The sequence below is a fragment of the Leptopilina heterotoma genome, unplaced genomic scaffold (genome assembly GCF_015476425.1).
Source record: "Leptopilina heterotoma isolate Lh14 unplaced genomic scaffold, ASM1547642v1 Lhet_260, whole genome shotgun sequence".
Taxonomy (NCBI): domain Eukaryota; kingdom Metazoa; phylum Arthropoda; class Insecta; order Hymenoptera; family Figitidae; genus Leptopilina; species Leptopilina heterotoma.
This window is the reverse complement of record NW_025110970.1, coordinates 172898-193638: the sequence shown is the minus strand read 5'-3', so window position 1 is coordinate 193638 and position 20741 is coordinate 172898. Positions and strand designations below refer to the sequence as shown.

The window sequence follows — 20741 nt, the reverse complement described above, 5'->3', positions numbered from 1 at the left end:
ACGAAAATATTATTTAAACATCCCTTAACTATTACACAATATAAAAACTATAATTTTTTTTATAAATTTAGTGTAAAATAACATTAAAGAGCTAAAAAGTATCAGTTCAGTGTGTCCTAACCTCTGAGTTCCAAACTTTAATTTGCTGATGCTCATAAAAATAGAACTGTCTTTAATTATTCAATTAATATTCTTATAGTTTAACCCAAAAGCTACAATTTCCATCACTGCAATTTTCCATTAAATCAATATATTTACTGATAATTATTCAAATATATGTGTCTTCACAAATCTTAACCCGTTGCCTGTTTGCGACCCAACGTTGGGTCGTGAAAAAAGATGGCCCAGACTGTTTGCGACCCAACGTTGGGTCGTGAAAGTTTTAGCAAAAAATAGAAATTTGTTATTTAAATTATAAAATAAATTCTTTTATATCATTATTCACATACTATAGGTATCAATGATACTAGAAAAAGTAATAAATAAATAATTGTTTATTATTTTTAAGTAATATAACAATTTAAAAGATTTTGATGGACATTTTGGGGCACTAAAATGAATATTTTTCCAAACAGTGAAGGGGTTAACGGGAGCACGACAATGTATAAACGGATATGAATAGACTAGAAAACGTGGACTATTTATATTAAACTTATCAGGAAGTCAAAGAAAAAACATGTCACTTCTCAAATCCCCAAAAGAAATTAGTAAATACTACATATTTTTGTTATATTCAAGTAAAAACACTAGAAAAACACTGCGTATTTTTATTAATTCCATTGTCGTGCCATTGCCCCGGTACTGGGGCAAGGATAGTTAAAAATTTTTGTTTACTTTTTCATTTATATCTCGTAGGGGTTTGAGTCTACAGTAAAATAATGTACAGCAAAATTATAGCCAAATAACCAGGCTTTCCAAAAATACTTTTTATTTGCAGATACATAATCAAGTTTGGCCGCTAGATCCGAAAAGGTCTTACCTAACTATCCTTGCCCCATCCTCCCCTATACTTAAGTGTTTAAATTATAAAAAATTTCACAATTGAGAAAAACTAAGGAATTTCTAGTTCAGTACAGTAAATTGAAAAATTAACAAAATAAATTGTTTAAATAATGTTTAAATAATTAATTTTTAGTTTTCTTATACTTGAGTGCTTTAGTTACAAAAAATGCAAAATATAGAAAAAACTAGTAATTTCTAACGCTACACGGAGAAAAAGGAATAGTTGACACATCCAGATACATGGATATCACAGCCATATTATATTGAAAAATACGGGATATCCATAGTTACCCGTGTAGAAATTTCGCTGGGGCCCTGATCAGGGCCGGATAGGGCCGACCTATTAGGGAATGAAACGCCGCGCCCGATGTGGCCCTGATCAGGAAATCCACATTTTCTTGTCGCCCCGATCTGGCCCTGATCGGGCGCGGCGTTTCATTCCTTACTATGGCCCTAGTAGGGCAATTTCTACACGGGTAAGGTTGCTGCATCCATATTCTATGGCTGGCTGTATATTGTTGGAGCAGCAAAAGATCTATGGTTGGGTGATCCCAGGAAGGAAGAGTAAGGAGACCGAACTCTGCTTCTACAAATGTCTGAGAAATATGCACGAAAAGTGCCAGACTCACTGTGTTCTAGTTGATCACCAATTAAGTCGATCATGCGCACTGAACTAAAGTGTGGTTATGTCAAGGTAAATATTATATAGTTTAAAAAGTGTTAATTTTAAAAGCAAATTTATTTATTTGCAATTGTGATATTATTTAGATTTTCAAAATAATAAAATTTAATAATATATTTATGAAAAGGGAAAAATTTTGCGAAAATGGTTAAGAAGAATTGTGTTTATAACTAGAGTATATTTACATACCGTAGAAGGATAGAAGAGACTAATGTTTTTAGACTCTTTTTCTTTCTTTACATCCTGGCAGACAACACGACATTTTTTAAATAAAATAAATAAATAATTATTAAAACGAAATGTATTGTATATGTATGTATCTCACTAAGACCAGCTAAATGTAAACATTAGATCTTACATCTCACTCGCACAATTTTTACGAGAAACAGAGACACAACACAGCTTATGCGCATGATCAACTTAATTGAAGGTCGACTAGAACGCAGTGAGCCTGGCACTTTTCGTGCATATTTCTCTGAGATTTTTAAAGCGCTTTCTACACAGAGTTCGGTCTCCTTACTCTTCCTTCCTGGGTGATCCATAGTAATGGAAATGGGAAACAAAAAATTGGAATCACTCAATTAATTAAATTCTATGTCACTTGAGATATTTTATACACATTTTTGTTAATTCTACAACTATTCAAGAATATACCCATCAAATTTTAAGTCGATTTCTGTATTATTGAAGAAGTTACAAAATTTTTAACTATTTTTTTTTCATGTGTCGTCTGGTGAAATGTTTACCAGAGTCCAGAATTTTTTCTGTTTTAGCATTCAATATGCCTTCTTCTTTCATTCAAAGTACCACTGTCAGTATAATTTGTAATTTCTATGTGACAACCCTTCTTTCATTTGTTTGACATTCAAGTCACTTTTTTAAAAAAAACTTCAAACGCATTTTTCTCGAAACACCATTTTTTAATTTTGTGAACACGATTGAGAACGCCCTTTTGAACCAATCGGGCTTTATGATACATCATTTTAAAGATAATTAAATAATCTTCAATATGACATTTAGTGTTTCTTGAAAAAAAAATTTTTTCATATTTTTTTGGAATTTTAAAGACAATTTTTATGCACGAAAAATCACTTTTAACTTAAAAGTGGGTAAAAAAATCAATTCTCGAAATTTTTTTAAAAAAATCGAACTGTCATATAGAAGGTATTATCCTAAAGTTTAAAAAAAACGTTGGTTTCTTTGTTTTAGAAAAAAATTCAGAGCGCTAGAATGTTCACAGATAAAATGAGGTGCCATGGACGCTGTGTATATTTCCATACTAAAAATGTTTTGTTTTTTCTCCAAAAATTTTTTTAGACTCTCAAGACATGTATTAAAGCACCATATAAATTACAAAACGTTTGGAATTATTTTACCCGAGAAAAAAGATCCCAAAAATGATGCATTTTTCGATCGTCTAAAGGAGGTTCCCCCCTTAATATATGTGAATGATTTTGGTCTAGAATTAAAGAATGAAATTTGTACTTTTTATTGTGCAACTATCAAAACTTAAAAAAAAATTTTCATCAATTGGCTTACGCTTGAATTCCAGATTTAAAAATCGCAATTTTCACAAAAAATCTCTAACTTTAAAGAATTATTTTTTTAATTTTTACACTATTAAATTGGTTATATATCTTATCCTATTTGACTCTAAATTTATTGAACTTTAAAATGATTCTACTTTGATAGCTCTTACATATATTTTTACAAAAATATTTGAATTTTAAGTGAAGCGAGCACTTAACAGTAATCAGTACAAATGTACTGAAACTTTTTGACCCCAGTGTACACGGAGAAAAATGGAGTTTGAAAAACTGGGAGTCAATATTGAAAAAACAGGACTCAGTCCAGTAAAAGTACATTAATTCATTTCCATCAAGCATCTTAGGGTATTGCGTAAAGTGTATAAAGGGCCTTAGTTCCAAATGTCACTGTAAAGAGCATTGAAACGCAGACGAAGATTATAAGGCGCGCTGCAGTGTGCATAGTAGAGAAACTGGACTCAGTCCCCTACTTCGAAATTTTCACAATAAGGGGACGCAGGCGCGGAACCTGTCAATAAATGGCCGACGCGACGCGAAACGAGTGTTTCCTTGTATTCACTTCGTCAATTTTATATAAAAAGAAACAATAACCAATCATTAAAAAAAAGAAAAATATGTTATATGCACTCTTTATATATTCATATTCATTAATTCACAAGTTTTATTCTTCCCACATCTTCATACTTACAATTAACAACTAAATGCATCGGAAAATCTTACAATCATACGGAATTGAACACCTACCTAACCATACAACTACAGTCAGGTCCCCATACTGTTAGATTCCAAACTGTTATGTCCTCAGTAGTGTTATGTTTTTGCATAACCTCCAAATTCAAAAGTGTTAGGTGACGTCACGTTACGTCACCAATTTTCAGGGCCGTATTCTTAAGCCCAAAGAAAAGGGGGCATATACTTCTAGGCCAAACTTGAGGTGTATATATTTACGTTCCTGAAAGGTGCGCAGTAAGCATACTTTGAGCACATAACAGAGCTGAGTCAGGAGGAGTGAGAAAATTCTGGAAATGTAACAGTATGGGGACCCAACTGTAAATATACGCATAATTTTTATAAATCGCACGCTTTTACATTAAGCCTCTCGGCTACGCAATCGATGGGGGAAATTTCCTATTTAAGAAACATCCCTTACCAATGAAATAAATTAGATCATGCGTGAAATTTACTTTGTAATTAATGTAAGTATGGATATCAACAATATTCATAATATTGAATAAATAATATTGTCAACTAGTTTAAATTTGATACGGTTATTAGAATTTAATAATAAATAAATAAAAAACATTAATTTTTTCTTAACCTTTTTCAAGTTTGACACTCCTCATGGTAAATTTGATTATTCTTTTTTTTCGTGTACAAAATAGTGAATTGACCTTGAATGAAATGTACAATTATTTATTCTTAAAGCAATATTTAATAATTTAATGAACTTAACTGCACTGCATAATAGTTGAGAGTAGTAAGAGTAAGTGAAACGGTAAGATAAGTGAACGACCATTAGTGTGAGAGAGAGAGAGAGAATAACTTGTGGGTTTCGAGTATAGGTATCTACTTTATGTGCACGGCGTTCATTTTTCGAAAGAACTGGACTGAGTACTAGTTGTTCAATATTCGCTTCTATTATTGACTTGTGTTTCGTACACTGCCGCGTTCTTTTAACAATTACATGAGAAAGTAATTTCTCATTCCAATTTTTTATACTCTTATACCCTCTTAGACTATATAAACAGTCTTGTTTAAGCTGATGAATGGGATAACTTGTGTTGAGTCCCAAACTGTTCAGCTATGAAACTTCTAATACTATAGTGTGTACCTGTCACATATTATTCTATGAAGGAGTACTACACTGACTGCATAAATCATTTTTCCATTTTTCTCCGTGTACATATTTTTTTTGCACTTTGTCCTTTCGTCAAAAATGATACTTTTTGTGTATGTATTAGACAAGTAAAGTTTTGAAAATAATTCTATTTTATTATTATTCATCATAAAACTTAAAAATTGATAAAATTCACATTCACAGTGATAAATGTTGATAAATATAGCGCATAAACACATTTTCATAAAAAATCAAAAGTGACCACCTTGGGGCCAAAAAAGTGTCCACCTTAGGGCCAAGACACAATTTTTTAAAAGTGAATGAAAAAAATTTTTAAAGCACAATATTAATTATATTCATTTGGAATATTATTGTACGATATATAAAGATAATTATAACGATTTTTACTAATTTAAAATGGTTAATTTCGATGATTTTAACACCCTGAGAAAAAAATTTCTCGATCATTTAAAAACAGAAATTTTACGACGTTCACGTTACAAAGAGACTCATTCGACTATCTACCTCAAAACTTTACTAAAATCTTTGTCTTCTCAAATAATAACAATAACAAAAAACATTCGAAGATACTAACTAATATACAAAAATTTTCTCAGGGTGACCACTTTAGGGCCCTGACCACCTTGGGGCCCTCTCCCCTAGATAATTAAATTAATAATTATTATCATATTTTTATGCTATAGCTTGACATGAGGGAATTTTCTTCTCATTATTATCTTTTGATCCATCCTGGAAAATGAGCGACCTTACGGTATTTTCACCGTAGGTGGCGCCTGTTCTCGGCCACTTACCGGTAAAGCTACTCAATTTCAATATATATTTACAAGAAATGTTGTGTGGTGCGCGTGTACGGTTTGTGCGAATGTGACTTCGCTCACCGTCGACATATAAGCGGATCACCGAACGATGTACTGTGAGAACTATTGTCAGACCTCTCATTGCACAGAGAAGTCGAATGTAGTTTGATTGAGATTTAAATGAAAGCAAACTTGATATCACACAAGCTAGCTTAATTTTTCTCCTTATAAACATTTCCCATCTTCCATGCTACGAGCCTCGACCAGCAGCCAGAAGGAGAAGGAAAGAAGGAAGTCATTCTCCAGCCGCCCTGGGTTCCCCACCGCCTGCCTGCCAAATCTCTCCTACCTACGGTGCCAGCTCATTGCTCTCGACCGACACGGTGCCACTTACCGAATCAACTCCCCCCGCCGCCTGCAGTACTATGGCCCCCACTGTCCGCCTCTCTGGCCCATACGCACCTTCCCCCTATCTCGCTCGCCGACCATGATAAGGTTCGACAAGCTAAGGCTTTCGCTGCAGCAGTGACTGCACAATGCAATTCAGAGGGTTGCATTGGTTCCCCACGTAGTTCTCCGGCGTTCTCCACTTGCTATAGTCCGGAGTTCGACCACACCGACTTCTCCACTTTACTAGAGGGTTACGAGTCCCAATAAGGGTTAAGTAGCCTCCCATCCCCTAGTAAAAATTCAATCTGCACTTTTAAGGGTTTCACATTATTTTTTTTGTGAAACAAAAATTTGACTAGAATTCCCCTACCCGTAAAAAAGGGAAATTCGCCCATGTCAAGCTATTAATTAATATATAACGTCTTGTTAAAATGTATATAAATATATAAAACATATATTTATAATAATTTTTATTTAAATAAATATAATATACAGTGAATTCATTATTATAGCACTGTATGTATATGAGGCATTTTACGTGAAATGTCCTAAGTTGAAATTTCAACTTCTTGAAAAAAATTGAAACTCGAGGAATTTGTTGTTCTATCAAGTAGAAATGTGACCCAAAAAATATTTTTGATTTTTTCGAAAAATTGGAGGGGGTAGAGGGGGGTCAATTTGACCAATTTTGCCAACATCGGCTACTTTGTGAATTTTTTCTGAACATACTTGTAATGGGAACAATTTTTTAGAATATGTTTCTGAAAGGTTTTTTCGTCCTCTTTCCAATGGTGTATTTTATTTTTTAATAGTTTAAAAATTTACCCTAATTTTTGATGATTTATATTTAATTTTCAATTACCCAAAAATCGGTCCGTTTTTTTTGAAAATAAATTATTGCAAACGAAAGCTGAGGTTTTTTCCTATCGGCATGTAAATTTTCAGAATGCCCTTTTTTGTTTTTGAGTTATTGAATTTTAAAGAATAAATTGCGGCGCGCTGCGTCGCGGTTGCACTGAGCCGCGTGGCAACCGGCGTGAGACGAGGCGCCCGGGACGCTGCGCGCCGCAATTTATTCTTTGAAATTCAATAACTCAAAAACAAAAAAAAGGGCATTCTGAAAATTTACATGCCGATAGGAAAAAACCTCAGCTTTCGTTTGCAATAATTTATTTTCAAAAAAACGGACCGATTTTTGGGTAATTGAAAATTAAATATAAATCGTCAAAAATTAGGGTAAATTTTTAAAATATTAAAAAATAAAATACACCATTGGAAAGAGGACGAAAAAACCTTTCAGAAACATATTCTAAAAAATTTTTCCCATTACAAGTATGTTCAGAAAAAATTCACAAAGTAGCCGATGTTGGCAAAATTGGTCAAATTGACCCCCCTCTACCCCCTCCAATTTTTCGAAAAAATCAAAAATATTTTTTGGGTCACATTTCTACTTGATAGAACAACAAATTCCTCGAGTTTCAATTTTTTTCAAGAAGTTGAAATTTCAACTTAGGACATTTCACGTAAAATGCCTTATATATCCTTCCTATATTTCAAAAGGAAGTTTAAGTAAAATCACTTTCAAGCTTGCGTGGCTGTGTGGTTAGTGTATTCGACTTGCGTCCTCGAGGTCTAGGGTTCGATCCCCCGTGCGTGCGATATTTTTACGTCTTAGTTCTAAGTGTTTAGTGTATAATTCTCAACAGTGTGACATAAAATATAAATTTAAATAATTATAAACAATAATAATAATAATTTAGTAATTAATTAAAATAAATAAGATTGTATAATAGGGTGGTCCAAAAATACGTTAAGAAAGAAAAAGTCGGAATTTTTTTGCTCTCACCCCCCAGGATAGAAGTTTGTAGGAAAAAAAATACCACTGTTTTTTTTCTTCATAATAAAATAATATTAACCCGTGCCTCAAAGCCTGTCAAATTTCTTATGTATTTTAAATGAGAAAAAAACCACTTTTCGTAAATTTAATATAAAATCTAGAGAAATTTTTTTTTCACTCGGTTAAGGATGCTTTTCTTCTAGAGTGTTTAAGGAATAATATCCTTTTACATATTTAACATATTTTTTATTTTTTTTTTAGTTTTGAAAAATTCTCAAAAAACGGTAATACACCGAAAAAAATCTCGATGGTATTATTAACTATGACCCTATAGTTAATCTTAATCTAGTAAAAGTAATAAAGATTCCTAATCATTATGGTTAGGATCGCTAGGTTGATTCCACAAATTCAAGCCTGGCAACAACAACCCTGCAAATCCTAGTCAAACAGACTAGGATTTTAGTAATTTTGCCTATTTCCATAATGCGCACGCGTCTGCTTCTGTTCTGACAGTGTTTACCTCTATATCTTTCGCGTCATTTATCGTGATTTCGTAAAACGATTTTTTATCATTACTCGCGTCTATTTTTTGTACATAAAATGGAGTTCTTACGTACATCAAAATTGCTGGTTTCTCGGAGCCTCTGGAAATATAGATAGTCCATGTTTTAGAAAGTAAACTATTTAATTATATTAGTCAATTCTTTCAGACTTTTTTGGTTAGGTTTCAATATAAATCGTCGAAATTTTTACGCACGTGGTGACAACATTTTTACTATTTTAATCGCGCAGTGTGTTTGAAAATTTACCTTTGCAATAATTTGTGTATTTAAATTTATTTCCATTTAAATGGCATAAATAGTTAAAAATAAATAGTTTTTGACAAGTGTATAAAATTGTGTACTTGAAATGTGTAAAACATCATCTGATTAAGTATTGTATTTTGACTCGAAAATCTAGTGTCTATTAAAAAATTAAAATAACCAGTCGTGTTTAGTGTAGTGGTTATCGTTCCGGGTTTCAAAGTGCGTATTCGTTAGGTTCAGGTGTTCGCGTCCCCCCTGCGTCAAATATTTATTTCATAAGTTTAAATTAATTCCAAGGAATATAAATACAAAGTCAAACATATTAAACATATTTATGTTCAAATACAATAATTAATTTTTTTCTTTACCCCTTTTTTCTTTTAATTACTTTTTCTCTTTTATTTGATAATAAGAATTTGATTAGCAATTTCAAATAATTATGATACACAGTGTAAATCTAATATTATTCTCCTAGTCAATTTGACTATTTTTTCCTGATTACATCGACTAATTTTCCTGGTCACTTTAACTATGCTTGAATCTTATTACTTTGACCAGGATTCTATAGTTGGCTCCTCTCGTAACTAGGAAACCTAGTCAATTCCTGGTATACGGGTCCTAGGCATTTTTTTCGGTGTATATTATTTTTTATTACTTATTATCATTTTTTCTCATCTATTGTAATCAATTGGCTTTTATGAATCTATCAAATATTAAATTCATAAAACCATTGTATTACAATCAATGAGAAAAAATTATAATAACGAATAAAAAATAATAAATTACCGTTTTTTGCTTTTTTGAGAATTTTTCAAAAATAAAAAAAAATATAGAAAATAAAAAATTTGTTAAATATGTAAAAGGATTTTATTCCTTAAATACTCTACAAGAAAAACATCCTTAACTGAGTGAAAAAAAATTTTCTCTAGATTTTATATTAAATTTACGAAAAATGTTTTTCTTCTCATTTAAAATACATAAGAAAATTGAGGGGCTTTGAGGCACGGGTTAATATTATTTTATTATGAAGAAAAAAAACAGGGGTATTTTTTTTCCTACAAATTTCAATTCTGGGGGGTGAGAGCAAAAAAATTCTGACTTTTAGTTTTTTGGACCACCCTATTGTATAAATTAATGAAAAAAAAAAAAAAAAAATTTTTTTAAACTTATTTCAATAAAAGCAATTTTGCTAATTATTTACATTTTTATTGTTACTCATAAAAGTTTATTTACTAGAGAAATATTAATAATAATTATTAGTATTCAATTTACTCCCTTTTTTTAATAATCAAATAACAAATTAATATAAGCTTCTAAAGGTAAATTTTGTTTTAGAGAACGCGTTACAGCATTTTCCAAATTTGTTAAATTTTACCTGCGAATCAGTAATTAGGCGGTGTTCTGCCAGTGATATTTTAATACTGACTTAGTACTGACTGCCGGTAAAAAATCAGTGCTGGACAGCGTTACCAGCCAGGGATTTCCCAGTGCTGATTTAGTACTGGAGTCAGTACTGCTATACTGGCAGTCAGTACTGAGTCAGTACTATGACAGTATTACATTTCTACTTGGGCAGTTACAGTAATAGTAGTAACTAATTTATGTGCTATGCGGAGAATCACTCTGACGTACGATAAAAATACTTTAAAAAATCATTTTGTTACTAACGGCGACTTTGACACAACATGCTTCGCGAAAATCGCCCTTAGGACCAAAGTGATCTATGTTTTTTCATCGTATGATAACTTATATATATATATATATATATTTATAATTGGCTTTTTAACACGAATGAATGATTCCTTACAGCAGAAACCGACCAATAGGTCGAGCACTACGTAGTCGAATACCTAGAGATGAATGTGAAGTCATGTGTGAAAATCCCATGAAAAAACACTGACTAAATTCGTAAGACTTTTCCGTTTCCAATCAAATTCTTAAACACATATTTAAATTCAAACATGAAACAAGTAAGAAATATTCTTAACATTCTTTTATCTTTCAGTTATGGTCGTGAATATGCTGATCCTTATCTGGGACATGGTATTGGACCTGTTGCTGGTTATGGAGTAAGTTTTTATATAACTAAATTTAAATACTTTCGCATCTGACAGCATTTTTTGTTTAAGAAAATTAAAAAATTGACATAATACCAATATTTAATTGTAATTCAAAGTTAAAAGTAAAAAAACTGTTTTTATCTATATATCCCAACAAATAAAAGTATTTATCATACACGGAAAAAAATTTTTACTGTGGGGAACAGCTAATTTCAAAAATAAATAACATAAAGAATCTATTCAACTAATTCAGTGAATGATTTCCAATGCAGTAGTCAAACTGTTTCTCTGATATAGAGAAAATGAATTTCACTGGTCAGTCATATTGGAAATATTTGACAGTTTACCATTCTCATAAAAATTTCTCTAAAATCACAAATGTCAAATTTACATTTCTTACCTCTAAATACGTATTAATTTACTAATTTTACATTTTATTAGTTATAATATAAAAAATATAATTAGTAGAATTTGAATATACGCTTTGAACATTAATTTAAAAATGTTTTCGTTCAAGTGCTATTTTGAGGTTATGTTGTTTTCAAAAGGTAACGCAAGAAATATCATTTTCGCTAGATCAGCGAAAATGGATTATCGATGGAGCCAAATCAGTGAAACTTATAGCTATTATAGTGATTGTTATCTCTACTTTAGTAGAACTTTTTTTAGCGTGTAGTCGTTTTTTATTGGTGGAAACTTATGCCACGTCACGGTGAATTTTTTTTTCTTACCTTTGACAGACGCAATAGATGTTACCACTACAGATTGAGCCGATTGAGCGTGGTAACATTTGCACAATTATTACAGACAGAAAATTAATAGGACTAGTGGTTATTATTTATATTTGAATGTATTTTCAATAAATTTACAATATTTTTTTTTTTTTTTTTTTTTTTATTGTTTATACTCCTGCCCTATTGGCCTTACGCACTTCGACAAGAGTCCCCGAGAAATACTTTTTTGGATTAAGCATAACCATTCTACTTTAGAAATTTTCTATATATTAACCTAATTTTGCGTCTACAGCCGACTTTATTAGGAGTACTCGCATTACGCCTGGACCACCCGTCAATGGGTTTTCTCGCCAGAGAAGAGGGAAACTGTAGAAAACCTCTCTGAGTACAACCGGTTTATCGACAGTCGAGTTCTAATGGTGTGTACCGGACAATAATCGACGGTGCACATCATTATACCTCGACGTCAAACCTCCCGCTCAGATTGTCTCACGTGCCGGAAAAATACCAAGCCAAGTGGGAACGAACCAAGGGTACTGATACCCTTGGTCCTTAAACGACCACCAACGCCAGGCATCTATCCGACTGAGCCAATCTGTCGGTTAATTTACAATATTTAAATTTAAATATTGAACTTTCTGTCGGAATCGGTGCAATGTTAGGTTAATGAAATGAATAATGAGTACCAATAATTATTTATAAGTTCAGATCATATTGTAATTATATTGTTAAGTGAAGTTTGTGTATTAAATGAGAGGCTGTTTAGAATAAAGGGACGAACGCGTGGTTGAAAGGGATAATACCAGTCAGGTAGCAGTGAGCGGCTCAAAGCTTGTCACTGCTACCCGACTGGTAATATCCCTTCCAAGCCTCGCGTTCGTCCCGCTTATTCTATAGAGCCCATAAAATTTATTGTAAACATTATAAAAATAGTTTCATTAAAGAAAATTGGATAAAAATAAAACTACAGTTACATTTAAAAAACATCTTCAATTCAATAAATTATAAAAATTCTACTTTAAGTAACGATTAAAATGAATTTAAGAAAGTTAAAAAATTTTAATTAGCATTGGGAAAATTGAAAAATTAAGAAAAACAGTAAAATTAATATTTTTTATACACGGAAAAAAATAATTCGGGAATAGTTCCTGAATTCGTTACTAAATTGAGGATATTAGCAAAAGTCTGGAATTGTTATAGACCTCATGTTCGAAAGGATTGTCAAACTTTTTAAGTAGACATTCAGGAATTATTTGGGAAGAACTCGGTAATTATGTAATACTTTTTACGAAATATAGCGGCTGAGTATTTCAGATGGTCTGGGCGGTAGAATTTCCGATGAGTTTCGGAAAAATTTAGAGCGTCGCTTCATAAGAGCTACAGAATAGTTCCGGAACAATTCTGCAACGAAGATAATAAAAAAAGAAGGCGTGTATATGTTAGGCTCAAAAGCCGAAAACGTCCAATGGCCGAAGTAAATCGTATAATATACCACAGTTAGCTATTGCCGAGGTATACTGACTAGGAAATATCACGGGCATCCGTCCTGTCATTATTAAATCCATCGCTTCAAGTATTACATGAGACTCTTAGATCTCAAGCTGAATTAATTAAGAAGTCGGGTAGAGCGGTATCAATAAAAGGTAACAAATTAATTTTCGATGGCAAATTACTGAATTATGAAGAAGTGACGACTTTGACAGGAGTCACTCAGATAACCCAAGATGGAGAGAAAAAAGAAGACAGAGAAAACTTTTCTACCCGTGAAATGGAGTCAAAGAAAAAACTGGGACATCTATCTAAAAAAGCTTATCGAAGGATGTCACTACCAATTGTAGGAACCGTTGCTTGAATAAGAGTGACAAAACACCAACGTCTTCGAAGGTTTTACGTTCACACAAAGTATCTCAAGCATAGCAGTTAACACCTGAAACCTAAGCCAAATTCGAATTTGACCAGGAGTCGCATACGCACAAGTATCATTCTCTGAAATATGCGTGGAATTGCAAACATCGACAACATAGGTCATCTTCTTCGTAGTCATGCTGTTGTTTGTTTGTGCGAGTCTTGGATGGAATCCGATGTCACGGAAGCGATAAGGTTTCTTGGATGTCTTATATGCTCCAGCGGTGAGGGATGCCAAAAAGTAAGAGCTGAAGGAGATTTGATGTTAATTGTAAAAAAAGTTTTTATTCTTCTCATCTGATTTTGACAGAACCAGATTTTATAATTGTTAAATTGCTTTTGGATAATTTCTCGTTTTTAAGTATTATTGTATACATTTCTCCGACAGCGCATAGTTTTAGTTTTTTTTACCAATTTAAACCTGAAACTAAATAATCTATGTGCAGAATTTAAAGGTCTCCCTATCTTAAATAATCTAGATAATAGTGTTTTTGAAGGATATAGCCATCTTACAGCGTTTTTTGAATTTTAGATGATCCACAAGTTTTGAACGTTCAAATAAACGAAATATTTTATATTAAAAATATTTTCATAAATTACTGATTCGAATAAAAATTTAAAACTTAGATTCTACGTTTAAAAACTTTAAAAATTAATTTTTTTAATAGTGACTCAAAATTATTGTAATAAAAATTGAATTTAAAGAAGAAATAAATCAATTTCGTTCATTTGAACGTTCAGAACTTTAGGATCATAATTTTAGGGGTAGACAGTTAATTGATTGTATGGAACAGAAAGGGTTGGTTTTATGTAATGCCTTCCACTTTAAGCAATTTCTAGCTTACTAAAAATATACTAGTAATTTAAGTTCGAGTGTAGTTGACTTGGTTTGGTGTTTAATATCATTCTTACTGTTTATTCGAGACTTTAGTGTGTTAGAGTTAGTCACGGAATCATTTACCAGTCGTAGCTCATCTGTATCTTTCCTCCCTGTCAACTGGATCGGTGCTTTAAAGTGGTGAGAAGTGAATATTTAATTTTAACTTCGATAAGGCGGATGAATACTCCGAGCTAATGAGATAGAGGTGGGGATGAGCGTTGGCGTTGGTCAACTGGATTGGAAGAGTCTGGCGAACTTCTGACAACAGCGCTAGTTGAGGTTGCGATTGACTTAGACATGAGAAAGAGAGTTCAACAATCTAACATCTTTGTTTCACTGAACAAACCATGGTTAGATGCTGAGTGCAGAGTGATGAAGAATAACTTAACGGAATTCTTTTATTTGTAAAAAAACTCAAACTTTGACCCTATCTTGCGTATGCAGTATACCAAGTTACAATCAGCCTATAGAAAATTGCTAACTTCAAAAAAAAAAAAAATGATTACGCAACCATACTTTCTCTTACAAATCAACTTACTCAGGCAAAAACTTGAAAGACTTCTGGGGAATAATTAACAAAAGAAGGAAAAAATTTAATGTACACAATTAGTATTGAGGGTTGGTATGAGTTTTTGTGAAATTTTTATCCTATCAAGATCTTAGGGCCTTGGTCGGCTCCTTCTATAAGACACCGCATCCTCAATAGCTGTATTTCCTACGAAGAGATTTGTAAAAGTCTTAAGAGGTGTAAAGATTCGAAGTCACCCGGCTGTGATGGCATTAAATACAGTTTTTATAAAAGCCTCCCAGAGTTGGGACTCTCATACAGTCCCAAATTCGGGGGACAATTAAAAATGTGTATGCTTCACAGAAAGGACGACTTGGATTATCCTGAAAACTACAGACCAATTACGTTAATTAATTGCGTGGTGAAGATTTTCTCACAAATCTTGGCAAATAGACTTTTGGAATGGGAGAGAGAAAATAATGTAATTTACAACACATGACATTGTATCATTGTCGGAAACTTAAAGCTCTGAATGAATACTGTCAACAGAAACAATTGATTGTAAACACGGAAAAAACAAAAATTGTAAATTTTTAAGCTTTTAGGTTCGATAAAGAAAAAATAGAGGTAGTGAATAGTTGTACTTATTTGGGAGTGATCTTCAAAAACTCATGTTTCTTTGAGGCTGCTAAAAACAATAAGTTCGGCAACCACAGCGTTAACAGATTCAAGGCAGATACATGGTCAACCTGTAGCACACTTTTCGACAGTCTTGTTTGTATCAATCTTTTGTACGCAGTCCAGGTTTGGGGACTGATTTATAGTAATGCTATAAAAAAAGTTCAGTTATCCTTCTTTAAGAGTCTATTGTTCCTACCCAGATGCACTCCCAATTACGCTGTTCGTTTAGAAACAGGAGTGTTGCCCTTGTTATGCAGAGTACTTGATAGATCTCTCCCTTGGATTGAGAAAATTTCCAATATGGATAGTTCTCGGTTTCCAAGAGGGTGTAAATAAATTAGAACCGTTACAAATGGGTAATATTAAAAAAGCCGCTCATGCCGCGAACATAGGGACCAGAGTTGTTCGCTCATGTTTACACTCATTCGTACACATATGTTACCGGCAAAAGCCGAAGACCAGGCATTTTGCGAAATGCCTAAGATTTTAGGAAATACCCGAATTTCCTAGAGATTTACAGGCAGTTCTCGAATTGCCTAGGCATTTCGAGAATTGACTAGGCGATTCGCGAAATGCCGGGGCCGTTTTAGGCAAATTGACAATTTGTCTAAAAAGTCTTCGTCATTTTAGGCAAATTGAGAAATGGATTATCTGAGTCATTTAGGGTAAGTCCGGGGGAGGTGGACATAGTTTTTTAAAGTACTGTAAAAATTATAAAAAAGCAATTTATGTCTAAACTTTTATTGATAATTAAACATTGAACACTTAACTTTAAAGTAACTAAAAATAAAATATTTTCATAGAAACATTGGAACAATCTCAAAATTTACATTTTGTAAAAAGTGCATTTGGCCATCTCTCCCGGAATATCCGGGAGAGATGGCCAATACTTATAATTTTATACTTTTAGCTTAAACTTAATTTTTAACCGTTCAAATTACTTTTATCTTATTCTGGTCACATTTTGAACATTACGTCGGTTGGGTGCAGAAAGGTGCCAATTCAGACTAGTCGTGAAAAACGTGCCGTTTCAAAAAACACGTGAGAAACCTGCCACTTCAGCTGCGATTTGGAAAACATGCCAACTCAGAATTGACGTTCATTTTTTTTTATTTTAGTTTGACATTTGGCAGTACAGAAAAATTTGAAGCAAAGATTATAAAGTTGTACAAAAATTATTTTTTTAGTTGCATTTTGCATAATTGTTATTTTTCTTTGAAAGAGGAATATTTTTACTAATTTATTGAATTAATTTGTTGATTATTTATTATTTGATGCACAACTTCTTTCTTGTACCTAAAATGAAAAAAATGAACGTAAATTCTGAGTTGTCATGTTTTCCAAATCTCAATTCAAATGGCAGGTTTCTTACATGTTTTTTGAAACGGCACGTTTTTCACGACTAGTCTGAATTGGAATCTTTCTGCACCCAACCGACGATTTATTATGGGATTCAATGCAGTTTTCATGTAGTCAAAAATTTTAAATACTGCACTGAATCCAATCTTCAATCAATGTCGTTTGATTGTAACTTTCGACTCAACCTACAAATATATCTCCATCTCTGGTGTCAATTAGATCAATTATTTTGTTCTTAGACATTTTTAATTTGTTTTTCTTTAATATTTCTTAAGTATCTAACATTAACATAAAAATTTTTTTACATAAAAGTCATTAATGGCCATCATATTCCGTTGCTACACATGATCTAAATCAGTTCAAATTAATCTAATATGACCACCAGACCATTAATAAAGCATAAAATAATTTATTTCAATTGTTATAAACAATATTAATTAACAAATAGTTAAATTTTCTTCCTCTTCACACAAATTTTTTTTCACGTTCAATTTTGAACTTAGGTTTATTCAAAAAATATTCTTTAATCAATTTCTCGAATTGACTAAGTAATTCGCGAAATGACGAAGCCTTTTTAGGCAAATTGCCAATTTGCCTAAAACGGCCCCGGCATTTCACGAATCGCCTACTCAATTCTCGAAATGCCTAGGTAATTCGAGAACTGCCTGTAAATCTTTAGGAAATTCGGGTATCTCCTAAAATCTTAGGCATTTCGCAAAATGCCTGGTCTTCGGGTTTTGCCGGTAACACGTACACTATTAAAACATGCGCAGAGAATCTTGGCGCATCTCTTCTTTCGACAAAATTCCGGAACTCTTATGAAATTTAAACTGTAGTTCTCCCCTGTATTTTTCCAGGAATTCATTTATAATGCTGATTTTGAAATTCTTACGAAAATAGTTTCGTAATTATTTCGGAAAGATACATTTACATCAAATTTCTAAAAATTTCTGGAGCCTTGCACAAATTCTCGATTTTTGAACAAATTTAGGAATTCTTACCGAGTTTATTTTTTCAATGTTTATGTTGTGGTCAAAATCCGGAGTGCGGGTAATCCGCAGAATTGCTGTTTTGGGCAAAGAGAGTTAAAGAGTGTAAAAAATCAGGACTTTTCTCTAATGTATTAAAAAGGCACCAAAGGTCTGTCTGTTCACCTAAAGTGTTGATAGTTACAATTTAAACCTAAAAAAAATTTACTAAATTTAATTTATTTAAATTTATTTTTAGCGCGTCTAAAGTGGGTGGACCCCCTAACTTTGAAATATTACTTTGAAAGTCATATTCACAAAACAATTGAAATAACAGTGGATACTTTTCACATATTTTATTGTTTATGTCAACATAATGTTTTATAAGGGAACAAATTTTCAAATAATAAAATTTAGATTAGGCACTCCAAATATTCAAATACTAAAATTTTTTAAATTTAAACTTCATTAAACATAATATTTAAATAAAATAAATTACAGTACTTTATTAATTAAAATCTTATGCTATAAAAAGGAATATGCAAAAGTCTGGAAATACAATTTCTAAATTTTGTAATGATCTACTTGTAAAATTAAAATTTAAAGTACACATTAAATGAACTGATTTGTTCACTATCAAATTAATTATTTTCATCTAATTCAAATTTTGAGAGTAAATTGTATGAAATATTAAAGATATTTGTAAACAGAAGATCCTAAACTCAAAAATAAATTAAAAAAATTTTATTATAATGGTGTAAATGTTAATGTTATAGGAAAGAAATAAAAAGTAATGAATGAAATTAAAATAATATTAATAATGTATCTCTTTTCGTAGAAAAATGTAATGAAAATGAATAACAATTAAAAACATTTGATTATAGGCCACTGTTTATCGAGGAGGATACAACAGGTTTACGCCTTATTAAAGAAATAGGAAGCACATCGGAACCTTCCAGTCAAACCACATCCACTAAATCATGGTCAGAAAGAAAAGCAATCATCCAACCCACCAACACGATGCCTGGACATTCTGATTTATCGATGTCATTTTATATCTGCACTTCAGACATCAATTCAGTTCGTCAAGAGAACTTCTTCAGTGCATCATTAGTAATTCTTATCTCTTACATAATGACGAACATGTACGTCGAATTAAGCCAAATTATAATGATAGTAATTCACAATTAGATGGTAGAATCACAGAAAAAGGTGCGTTAAGGAGCCTCGATTAAAATCTCTTTTTTCTAAATAGTATCGTTAAAATAGAAATTATCAGCTCGCTTAATAAAAATGGCAGCCATAATTGACAATATTCCTCTTGAAAAAATTCAGTTGTGAGAACGATACTTTTTGATAGTTTTCGCTTTTTGATATTTTTAAAACTTATTGTGTAGCCAAATGTACAAAGGACTTGAAACAATTTTGTAGATATTGTAAGAATTTTTTACAAATCTGGAAAGAGTGTATGTTATTTTTTTAGTAGTATTTTCACTTGATTTAGTTTCTTTTGTAATTTGTTTTTTACAATTACCATTGTCCAAAGTATGTGCGTGTGTGAAACAGAAAAGAAAAGAGTAGGTCGATGTGGCTGCCGTTCTCGAGCGAAACTGTCTGATTTCCGTTTGAACGAGCTGCAATGTTTGCAGAAGTTAACTCTAAATAATAAACAGTAAGCTATTCCGACAGTTGCGTAAAAAGGCGCACAAGTTGGTGCATTTCTATACCAAATATTTGCGTAGGTCGCGAACCATACATTAAGTACAGTAATGTAGATTGTAGTATTACACGGAAAGACTTTTTATTTCAAAATGTGACAAACCTATTAAATGTTAATTCAACAAAATATTAATAAAGTCACTAGTAAACTGGTCTTCTTTTCGCTTCTTTTCGCTTCTCTTCGCTGTGACAATTACAAGCGACACTATTTACATTTTATAACAAACATCGAATAGCCCAAGTTTAATAATCTGTTAATTGTGATTTTAAATAAAAGGTCTTTTCCTGTATAATCTAGACCGATCTACCGGATTCTGGTAAACAGAGTCTAACCATTATCTCAACCGGTTCTAATCAAACAATTTTACTCATAGTTTTACATTCGATATTACTAATAATGATATTAAGACTATGAATAATGTTACTTTATGTTGTGTATGTCAGACACTCCCTAAAATCCTGTAATAATCGTCGCCCTATCCAAATTTCAGGTTAATTAGATGAATTCATTTTTTTCTACTTTTATTTATATCCTATTTCCAGTTTTTTTAATTCGAAATAAACATCAAATTTAGAATCCTGTGAATTTGATGCAGAGAAAAATTTTAATCGCAGCCAATTGAGAATTTAAAATAAGGATTACTTTATAAAATTTGAAATGAGATTGAATAATTTATTTCTATCAAATTTATTGCTGAATCAGAGTTTGGTAACAAAATGAAATTTTACTTAAATTGAGGAACCGGAAAAAGAACTCACCGTTTGCGCGAACGCTCACACTAATACCAGTTAGGAACGTTTGAACCATTATGATGTCACAGTTTTACAACACAAATCTTTTCCGTATCTGGTTAATGGAGATTGAAATACTTATTTATCAAAGTTGTTAATAAATGAATATAATAATATAAATTGTCTGTTCTATTACACATAACAGACGTTGATTGAAATTTTACTTGAAAAATGTTGATTTAAGCAAATGTTTAGCTTCGTATAAGTATTTATTGA

At 31.9% G+C, this 20741-nt stretch overlaps 1 protein-coding gene across 7 annotated transcripts in view; it reads left to right on the top strand.

Moving 5' to 3' along the window:
* Nucleotides 1-19084, top strand: part of LOC122503420 (RNA binding protein fox-1 homolog 2) — a 411323-nt gene extending 392239 nt beyond the window's left edge. For all 7 annotated transcript variants that reach the window (XM_043613948.1, XM_043613951.1, XM_043613952.1 and 4 more), the window contains 2 exons: nt 10925-10988; nt 18899-19084. In XM_043613948.1, the coding sequence (XP_043469883.1) occupies nt 10925-10988; nt 18899-18943 (109 nt within the window). In that variant the 3' untranslated portion in view covers nt 18944-19084. The remainder of the gene's footprint in view (nt 1-10924; nt 10989-18898) is intronic.
* The last annotated feature ends 1657 nt before the right edge of the window (nt 19085-20741 follow it).